Below are 10763 nucleotides of genomic sequence, written 5' to 3'. Positions count from 1 at the left end.
AGACAGTAAATCCAATCATTATGAATTCTTGGATTATTTACTTCTGTCATAAAATGTATATAATTTCATATTAAGGTTTAATGAGGAACAATAGCACATAATACAAGAATTCCAAAGAAATTATTGAGAAATCTATCATACAAGTGAGTAAGAGTCTTTACTATGGTTCAACACTTCTGGGCTGATACAGGCTGGAAATCTTGTATGTCAAACCCAAGAGCACAGGTCAACACCCTCTGGCAAACGTCATCACTACTAGGATAGTAATCCCAAGGTCTTCCATGCTTCTAGAAACAAAATCCACTCAGGACAGGGTTCTCCTGCTCACCTGATGTTGGGCTTCCTCCAGGTTCCCACTCGCCCAAAGGGAGAGGCCAAGACCATGGCGAATTTTGGCTTCATCTTCTCTTCGGCCCAGCTGCTCTGCTAACCTTAAACCTGAATTCAGATAGAGAAATTTTGAGGACACATAAAAGACAATTCCATCCTGCCAAGGAGTTCTGGAGCATAACTCTGGCTCAGGTGTATATGAAGAGTGTTAGCAACGCAGCTAGTTAAAATGCAGGACAAAAGCAGAATCAGCCAGGGCAGAGTAAGCATTTTTTTTCAAATTCTGTGTTGGTAGTGACCTTTCCAGGTCACTCCAAGTTGCCCCAGCAAGAGCTCAGGTGATGGCTATCAGCAGGAGACAGGTTTGCAGGGCAGGCAGAAACACTGAAACAAATGGAACCTAACTGGCAGCCCTCCCAGCTGTGAAATCCCTAGCTTTGCAAATGAAAACTCCTGGCCTATAAGTTTACCTAACCCAATTCTCTGGCTGGCAAAAGTCTTTCTTGAAAGTTCCATAGTCAAGTACAGAAGCCCAGCTACTACTCTTTCCTATCACATGTGCACAGCATCCAATCAGTGTTGACGAGAGACACATCAGATGTCCTCCTGGAAGCAGAATGCTCACACCGCCTGACCCTGCCTTCTGTTACTGAGGCCACTGAGGCATTTCACATCCAATCTGCCTTTCCTTTAAGGCTGAGACTTTGATGTGCCTCAGCGGGGTTGCAGAGCAAGAGCTATTATGAGTTGAAAGCTTTAAATGAGATTGTTCTCATTCTAATGGCCTTCAGATAGGCACCTGCAGTTTGGGTCACTTACTCACAGGAAGCTTCTGGATTTCAGGACATCAGCAACCTCCAGAGCTTTGTGGGAGTCAAATCTGAAGGCAACCATTTATTGTATTGGCCACTAAGCAGTTCTCGGCATCACTTGGCCCTCATTATCCTGCTCTCTGTACATAGGAGTTAGCTTGTGCCGAGACAGCAGGAAAGCTCCCACACTACAACTGCACACACCAAGGAAGGACTTCTTCTTTCTAGTCTAATTCAGGGTGCATGGGAGCCTGTCTCTGAGCATGCTGGGCCCACACAACTTCAGACTTTCGAAAAGGAACTGAGTCAGTTGAGAGGCTAATAAAAGTGATACTCGGGTTCAAACTCATAAAATATCATGCATCTCAAAATGCACATAACTCAGAAAACTTAGAAACAGCATTTTAAATTTAAATCATGTCACAGGGTAACAAAAACAATATGTATTTGCAAATTATTCACATTTTAAAATACTTCATAGAGTAGGAACAGAAATAAAAGAAATGGTTCTTGGGTGAAAACCAGGAGGAGACCGGTTGTTTTAACCTTCAACAAGCTAACCATATTCATTCAGCAATATAGCTCTCCCTGCTAGGCCTGGGCCTCTGAGTTGGAAGTCAAAGTCATTGAGGCAGCTCCTCCAGAAGGTATGTTCTGTGCAAGGCGGGACTTGACTTTGCTTCCTGCTAGATCCCCAGCGTGTAGGACACTCCCTGGCCCATAGTCAAAAGTTCAACAATGAAGAGCTAAAAGCCCACTGGACAGACATGGTATCTGTCCTTCCCCAGTTTCTACCTGCTTCTGCCTCTTAGGAATCTGACCCACCCATCCAGACCTCCTGGAGCCTAGTTTGCCAGAAACTAGTTACATGACTCCAGGTAAGTCACTAAATTGCTCCAGCCTCCCTTTCTTCAGTTGCAAAAAGAAAAGAGACCAGTGGTTTTTATCACGGGTAACCATACAAATCACGTAGAGAGCTTGTTCCAAAGGCTCTGACCAGGCCTGCCTGTGAGATTCTATTGCATGTGGGCAGGGCGATGCTAGTACACAGGCCTGTCTGAAAGCCAGGAGGGGGAGAGAGTACCGAAGTAGTTTCCAACTGAACTGTCCCCTCACTTCAAGAGGCTGCAGACCCAACTCAGAGCACTCAGAAAGGGCCTCCCAGGTGTCCTGCACCTGAAACAACTTATGCAAAGAGGCATCTGGTCAGGTCCACGAGGTATACCAGGCTCTCCGGTAGAGCACATCCACGAAAAAGACACTGTGGAGATGGCGTGATAAGAATTTAGATCTCTGCAAGACTTAAAATTACAACAATAAAAATAGAGTTTTCCATAAGTATAGAATTATGTTACAATATCTCAGGCAAAGCAGCTGCTTCATGAAAATAACATTTCAGGAAGTACCAAAGAACACAGTTGAAAGGCTGTCATACACTGGGTCTGAATTTAATAGTTTTCACAAATTCAATTGAAAATCGCCCCCAGTCTGTTAGAATTTTACCAGTCTAGTTTCAGGAAACCAAAAGCCACCTCTCATATTTAATGCATTGAGGCAGAGCTCCCACTGAGTGGGAGCCAAATCATGTCTGGGAAGTGGCTTCTAGCCTCTCAGTAATCTCTCAGCCTGCAGGCCAGCGCAAGCCTGGTCTGTGCAGAGGACCACAGCGACCATCAGCCCCTGGCCCATTCTCCACTTCATGTGCTGCTCCCCTCTCTCCTAGCTTCCAGCTGGGGATCAGAAGTAATCGTGGACATGACTGCCCCAGCCCTGCTCTGTTCTTGGGAGGTTGAAAGAACTGCATACAAGGTCTTGTGTGGTTCCTGAGGTCAGGAAACCTGGGCTGAGCCCCATGCCACCACTGACTGACCGTATGGTCAGGATCAAGCCACTGTAGTCTCTGAGCCTCAGGTCACTTAGCTGCCAATGGGAATAAAAGGATAACAACTCTCATGGTTACTATGAGAATGAAATCCAATTAGATAAACTATGTATGCCAAAAAATTCTGGAAACTATAAATGACAGTTTTTGCTTGAAATCAGCAAACATTTCCTTTTACTAGTGAGCCAAGAACACCGTATCTGCTGTTTTTCCCTCCCAGGATGACAGGATGCCATGTGCCCGTGTGAGAGGAAGTGCTTTCCAGAGGAGGGTTCCAAAGGGGTGGAGGGCAAACACACTGCTGTGGGGCTCCTGCTTGGTGAGGAAGGAAGTGTCCAAGGCCTGACTGTGCGCAGGTAACTGCATGGAGCCTGCCGGAGAGGAGAGGGGGTGGGGGGAGGGGGTGAAAAAGAGGGGAGGGAGGGAAGCAGTCACTTTCTGGGCCTGCCTGAAATAAGCCTACCGTGGCACCAGCCCAGCACGGTGGGTAACCAGCACCAGGAAACCTGGCTGATGGCTTGAGCGACCCTCCGACAGGTGCTTCTGGATTAGACCCCGGCTGCCACACTGAAATGGACTTCCACACAGCTTTGATACAGCTTATTTTCTAAAGGGACAATGGGTCCGGAACAGCTGCGCATTTTTCCTCTGATTCAGGCCCTTAACTTGTACACTATTAGATCTAACTTGACCTTGTGTAGAATGTGTTTTTTACTCAGTAGAGGGCTCTGAAAAGCAAGGAGGGTGTCAGCTCCTTGGACAGCTGGCAAGCAGAGCGAGACAAGCTGGGTAATGCATCCTGGACAGTGGAAAGCCTTTGTACTACTAAGGAACAGCCAGTGGGGGACACCATGGTTTTGGAGTTGAACTGATGATGTGGTCTCTGAGATCCTCACTCCATGCAGAGGTGGCCACTCACACCGTGGCTGAGCAGACTGTGAGCTCAGTCTCAGGGTAGACCGAGAAGCCGTGACAGACCTTTTCACTTACCTTCCTGCAAGTACATGACTGCCTGGGAATAGTTCTGTAAAGCATGATGGGTCCTTCCAAGGCTACTATAAGACACCGTCTTGGCCACCAAGTCGTTCATCTGTGCAGCGATGCTCAAGTGCTGTTCTTGATAGACCACGGCCCTCTCAAAGGTGCCCAGGGACTCGTAGGTCAGGCCCAGGTTCCCATAGGCCCGTCCCTGGCACGTGGGGTTGTTGGTTTCCTCTGCTATCTGCAGATCCAGCTGGTGGTACTGCAGGGCTGTATCGTATTCCCCCATCTGCTGGTAAACGCCCCCCAGGCCACAGGCAGCATCACTTTCCAGAGCTCGGTCTTTCATCTCTCTAGCAATGTTCAGCTGGCGTTCAAGGCAGGAAATGGCTTGTTCGTAATTCCCTAATTGGCTGTGCAGACTTCCCAGCTCTCCATAGGCCTGGGCTTTATTAAAGGCCTCCCCGAGCTCATGGGCAACCACGAGCCTCTTTTCAAAGCACACAAGGGCTTGCTGCAAGCTCCCCATTGCCCTGTGGGGGATGTAGACAGAAAAGCAATGATATTATTTTGTGCAGGTGCAGACATGCTAAAGCCCCTGAGAAAATGAAAAGCATTTGTCACTGTCACTTACTACAGAAGCTCTTAACTTCTCTTCTAGCTAAAATCTATCATGTGACCTTAGAGTGAGATGCAGGGGAATTTCATAATCTGGAAAGCAATTCAAAAGTCATCCCTTAGTGACCTTCCCAAGAGCTTGAGATTCAATGGGATATATACCCCAGAGGAAACATAAAATATATTAATAGGCACAATGATAGCAAGTGAACTGTTTGGTTCTTTGGGCCTCCCAATTTCCACTACTGCTTAGACTATGTTTTTGAAATCACTTTACAATGGCTATAAATCTTTCACCCTTAGCTTCTCAGAGCACTCTGTGGGTGATGATTTAGTCTGACCCTTGCCCTTCCTCCACTCCAGGAGCCCTAATCCCCTGCCTATCTGGAGAGGCCGTATATTCTGCAGACACAGACACCTTCTTGGGTTGCCCACGTTCAGAAGGAAAGCACCACCTTGGCCAACAGTGTATCTTTTTGTGCTGCTAAGAGATGACACGATAAGAGTGAGAAGAGCATGGATTCTGGCGGCAGACCAAACCAGTTGTGTAGGACACATGAATTCCTTTTCCTGAGCTTCAGTTTCTGGATGCTAATAAATCCCACATCCCATAGCAGATGATAATAAATGTAGACTAATACGGGACTGCTATAAATATTAAGCAAGATATCTATGCAAGGTGGCTAGCATGACAGTATATGTTTATTCACTCCCACTATTATGAGGTGGCTTTCCCTAAAAGCAACAAAATGGGGTAATTGGTGGGTATAGGTGTTATATTAATGAACACATCCATATAATGTGAGGGGCATTCAGAAAATATAAGTTAGATCAATTCATTCATCTTTCCCATTCCTATTATCTCTTTTATTCTGCTCATTATGATGTAGTCAAAAAGGTAGTGCATTTGGAGTCAGAGAGCCCTGGGTTTAACCTCAGTTGTCCCTTTTAAGCTGTGTAATCTTGGACATAAACTCTGGGCCTTAGTTTCTTCCTATATAACATAAGGGTAAAAATATACCCTGCTAATTTCACAGAATTATTGGAGGAACAAAATGAGGTATGCATGGAAATGATCTGTAGTCAATAAGCTGCCATGCAGACAGTAAGTGGCCATTACTTTCACAACTGCTCTTTGTGCAGGTTTATCAACCACATTTGTCCTCTGTCATTTTTACCTGTGTCCATTTCCCAGGCCCCGGTAAGCCTTGGCTTGGTCTTGCATGCGATTTAGACTCTGGGCAACAGATAAATATTGTTCATAGTACTTTACAGCTTCCTCATAGTCACCCAGGGCCTCATAGCAATCCCCCAGGTTGCCATAGGCCCGGCCCCTGTCGAGCACAGACTCATTTCCACTCAGCTGCTGCAGCATGGCCAGCTGCTGCTCGAAGTAGCCGATGGCTTCTTCCATCACATTCATGTTCATCTTTGTGATGCCCATGTTGCCATAGACCTGAGCTTCTAGACTCGGATCTTTCAGCTTCTGCCCTAGATCCAGCTGCTCTTCATAACACTTGAATGCCATCGTGTATTTCCCAAGGGCCATGTAGACGGCTGCCAGGTGCCCATGAGCTCTGCACTCTCCCGGCAAGTCGCTCAGCTCCTGATATACCTCCAGTTCCTGCGTGTGATAACCCAAGGCCTTGTCGTGTTTCTGGATCATTCGGTATGCAGTGCCCAGGGCTGCATATGCACTGGCCTCCAGTCTTCTGTCCTTTACATGGTGAGCCAAGCCCAGCTGCTGCTCATAGAATTTTATTGCACCACTGATATCTTTTTTACAGATGAATATATCGCCCAGGTTCCCCAGGGCTCGAAATTTAGCCTGGGAATTATTCAGGGACTGGGCTAGGGACAGTAAGTACTTCTGACACTCTTCGGCTTTGTTAAAATTCAGCAGAGCCTTGAATGCTAAGCCCAAGTTGCAGTAGGCTTTTGCTTGGCTCAATTTGTCATGAAGGTCTTTGGCCAGGGCCAGATCCTGCTCATAGTACTTCACCGCCTCCTGGTAATTTCCAAGGCAGTAATGGGCGTAGCCAAGATTGTGGCAGACCTTCCCTTCTCCTTCCATGTCTTGAAGCTCGGGAGCAAGCCGGAGGTACTGTTCGTAATAGGGGGCGGCCTGGACGTACTCCCCTCGAGAGCAGTGGAAGTTGCCCAGGTTGCTGAGGGCCCGGGCCTCGCTCTGGATGTCACGCAGCTCCCGAGCGATGTTCAGGTGGTTCTGATAGTGCTGCAGGGCCCGGTCGTGGGCACCCAGGGCCTGGTAGGCCACGGCAAGGTTCCCGTGTGTGGATGCCTGTGAGGCACGGTCATTCACTTCCATGGAGATCTGCAGCTCCTGCCGGTGGTACTTAACAGCCTGGTCGTACATGCCCAGAGCATTGTAGGCATTGCCCATATTCCCGTAGGCACGGCCCTGGGCGGCGTAATCACTCAGCTCCTGGGCGATGCACAGGTGGGTCTTGTGGAGTTTCAGTGCGGTATCATAATCACCTTTCATCTGGTGTATGATTCCTGAGAAAGGGAATAAAACAATAGAAAAGGGTTGAAATGACTGATTAGCAATATAGAAAAAATGTAATTTGCAACTCGATTTATACTCAAATACAATCCAGATGAATTAAAGAATTTAAAATAACAGAAGGTAGAATTAAATATTTATCAGCTCTCCAGAGGGGGGATAGCTTTCTAAGCTTCAAAGCAACAGGAATAAAAAAAAAAAAACTGACAGATTTGGTTACAAAAATAATAAGTTTTATACTATAAATATATATCTAAAATTAAAAGCCAAACACAATACTGGAAAGTATATGAATTATACAAAAAAAATTCAATAGCTATCGTGTATAAAGATTTCACTTGTTTCATTTAAAAAAAAAATCAAGACCCCAATTTACTGAAATAGGCAAAAATAGTAAAAGTGAGCAGACAACTCACATCCAAGGAAATACAGAGTAACCACAGGGGAAAGTGTTAATTTCTTTTAATAATCAAAGAAATGCAAAATAAAGCAACCCTGAAGTACCACTTTACTTCTACTAAATTAGCAAACAAAAAATTTAAACAATACCCTATACGGATGGGGTGGCCCTGAAGCTGGTAAACACATCAACTGCTGGACACAAACGGGAACAGCCTTTGGAGGAGCAGCATGGCAAGAACCACACACAGTGCTGCTCAGACCCTGCAATCCTGCTCAGGGGAATGTCTTCTAAGGCAATCATACAACAAATGCAAAAGCTGTATGCATAACAATCTTCACTGCACCATTACAGATGAGCGGAAAATCAGAAACATCTTCAATGGCAAACAACTTGGGGATTTTATAAGTACATTTTGGTATATCAACTCAACGAGGGATTATACAGTCATTAAAAAGATAATTACGAAGTCTATGCAGAAAAATGGGGAAAAAAAGAGTTCTTGCAATAATGTTAAGTGGAAAAAGCAGAAAACAATGCTGCACGCTCCCTCACAATGACTAGGAAAATGAATCTGTGCACATGGACAAGACCTCGAGGGTATTATGCAAAAATAAAAACAGTTGCCTTGTTAGGTGATAGGCTTTGAATGATTTTTGTTCCAGAATTTCTTGTAATTCTGCTATCTAGCTTTTACAGTCAACAATAACAGCACTTCAAACAGCCCTCATAAACTATGCTATAGCTGCTAAGCTAAGCTGTTGTTTTTACAAGCAGTTCAAAATGAGATATATCATAAATATCATAAATATAAAGTAGTTCCAAACGAGGGATATAATAAAAGTAACTTGGGAAGCGCCTTTAAGGACAGCCTGGTTCATTTCAGTTGGGGCTGGGATGGGGAGGCACGGAAAAGGCGGAGGGATCTAGTATGCAAACAGGTTTCTCTTCGCCCTTGGTTTTGAACATGCTTTTCTGTGCATCAACGTGTGAACTTTGCACTGGTGACCAAAACCTGCAGAAGTATAAGAACTCAAAAACACCAAGATGGGTTGCTAAAATGTCTGAACTGAAAATAGAGGCACTGAGAAAGCAAGCTATCGAAATCCAGCCTCTGCAATTTGCTTATCTCTACACCTTTCATTCCTTCCTTCCTTCATTCATTTACTTACACACTGACCCAACAAATATTAACTGAATATTTATTGTGTACTAAGCCTTGTGGAGGGCAGCACACAGGGAGAGAAATGAAGACACGTGTCTGCCCTCAGAAAGCACACAGGGTCATAAGGGAGATGGTCATGAAACAAATAATGTCAATACACATAATAAAAGCTGAAGTGAGCGGGGCGTGGGAGAGAGAGGAGCATGCCAGGGCCACTCCTCCCGTCCTGACTTCCTCCCCTGCCCCAGGAGTCGTGCTGAGCTCTGGGTCCAGCCATCTGTATGACATTAACCCGATTTAGGGCACTGGATAAATCATTTAGCCTCTTTGAGGTTTTTTAGTTCATCTATAAATTGAAGAAAATAATAATCTTGATACCAACCTTAGAGGATAGTAATGAGGATCAAATGAAATAATGTATGTGCAAGTGCATTGTAAACTATAATGTGAAATTCAAATATTAGTTACTGAAATTACTATATGCTTCTAGGGAAGGGAATTCTCGAGGTGGTAGAGATTAAACAAACCATGGTAATTCTTCTGTGTATTTTCTTTTATGAGTAAAATATTTCATAGTTTAAAATAAGCAAATCATGGTACTCTATATTACGGAATAACATGGTGCCATTAAAAATGGTGAAGTAAAAAAAAAAGATGAAATAGAAGTTTATATACTGACATGGGAAAAATTATATTAAGGGGTTATATGGGCACAAACAGTACACTTAATAAAAACATTAATAGGATGTATGTATATACATACACGCTTATACTTATACATACAGCATGCATTTTTTACAAAGGTAGCAGTAGTGATCTTTGAGTGGTGAAATTTTGCTTATCTGTGTTTTAAATGGTTTTCCTATGATGAATGCACAACACCTGGTTAAAAATTACTCAAATTTTTGAAACTCTGCTCTAATTAGAGCAACATTCCTGAGGACTGGAGATGTCACTGGCATCCTAGCTGGAAAGGTCAGGTTTTCAGAGCCTGTCTCAAGGTTAGAAACTCTAAGCTGCCAAAAGGCACTACCTTAGCATCACCTGAAAGAAGCCCTCTTAGTGACAGAAACATTTCAGTTCTGAAGACCTGAATGTGGCCTGTATCCCTAAACGGCTTTTATCTAAAGAAAAAACTTGTAGGTTTCAAATTTCCAAGTATCCTTAGAGGAAATGAATCATTTATTCCCTCTCTCCTCAGCTTCTGCATAAGGAGAAATAAGGGGCAAAATACCTGACCCGCCATGAGTGCAGTCATGAACAGAGCCAGAGCTGGGGAGGGCAGCATGAGTGCCCACACATCCCTCTGAGCACTTTCCCCCCTAGCAATGCCTTTACATTGATTTTTTTCCCCACAGCTTTCGGATTTCACTGCAATGATTTTTAAGCCAATATGATCACTGATTGGTTGCTAAGGTGGTGTTAAGAGGAAGCAAGCAGTGTGGGACCTTCAGAGAAGGAAACTGAGGAAGCTCAGGTTTTTTGTATGCACCCTACTGCTCAAGAAACAGGTCACCTGGCTAGCACCCCATCCTCCCCACTTGTACTCCATCCTATAGGAAGCTGGCTAAGTATCTGGAAGGCACACTATAATGGAAAAGGCACAGAACTTTAAGTCAGAAGTCCCGTTTTACAAGCCTGGCTCCCACCTCATTCAGCTGAGTATCTTTGAGACCCTAAGTTTCTGTCTCAGAGCCTTTTTTTTCTTTTCTTTTCTTTTTTAATTGAAAACTTTTTGGTGTTTTTGGTTTTCTTATTAATAAGGCCAGGTTATAATCATCTCAAAGAAATGGTATGAGAATCACAGTAGTGTATATCAATAGGCTTTGCTAACTATCGCATGCTTCCTAAACACAGTATGAACGGTATTCAGAGAGTGAGCGTTCAAAGGAAAAGTAATTCCATTTCTCTTGCTCTCAGGGTCTCAAGAGTCTGGCTAGTTAATAGGGAGCAGTTGGGATGATAATGGCTACTCAGGGTTCAATGATTTGTGAAAGAAACTGCCTGCTGGTTACAGCAAAATGATCTGACCCCCAGCCAGTTTGCCC

General features: G+C 44.4%; 1 protein-coding gene across 5 annotated transcripts in view; it reads right to left on the bottom strand.

The window, feature by feature from the left end:
- TTC28 (tetratricopeptide repeat domain 28) overlaps nt 1-10763 on the bottom strand; it is a 609537-nt gene that overhangs the window by 101368 nt on the left and 497406 nt on the right. For all 5 annotated transcript variants that reach the window (XM_032603706.1, XM_032603707.1, XM_032603708.1 and 2 more), the window contains 3 exons: nt 5802-7143; nt 4015-4538; nt 329-438 (listed from right to left, as the gene is read on the bottom strand). In XM_032603706.1, coding sequence (XP_032459597.1) covers nt 329-438; nt 4015-4538; nt 5802-7143 — 1976 coding nt within the window. The remainder of the gene's footprint in view (nt 1-328; nt 439-4014; nt 4539-5801; nt 7144-10763) is intronic.

This window comes from Phocoena sinus, chromosome 14 (assembly GCF_008692025.1).
Source record: "Phocoena sinus isolate mPhoSin1 chromosome 14, mPhoSin1.pri, whole genome shotgun sequence".
NCBI lineage: Eukaryota > Metazoa > Chordata > Mammalia > Artiodactyla > Phocoenidae > Phocoena > Phocoena sinus.
This window is presented reverse-complemented; position numbering and strand designations above follow the sequence as displayed.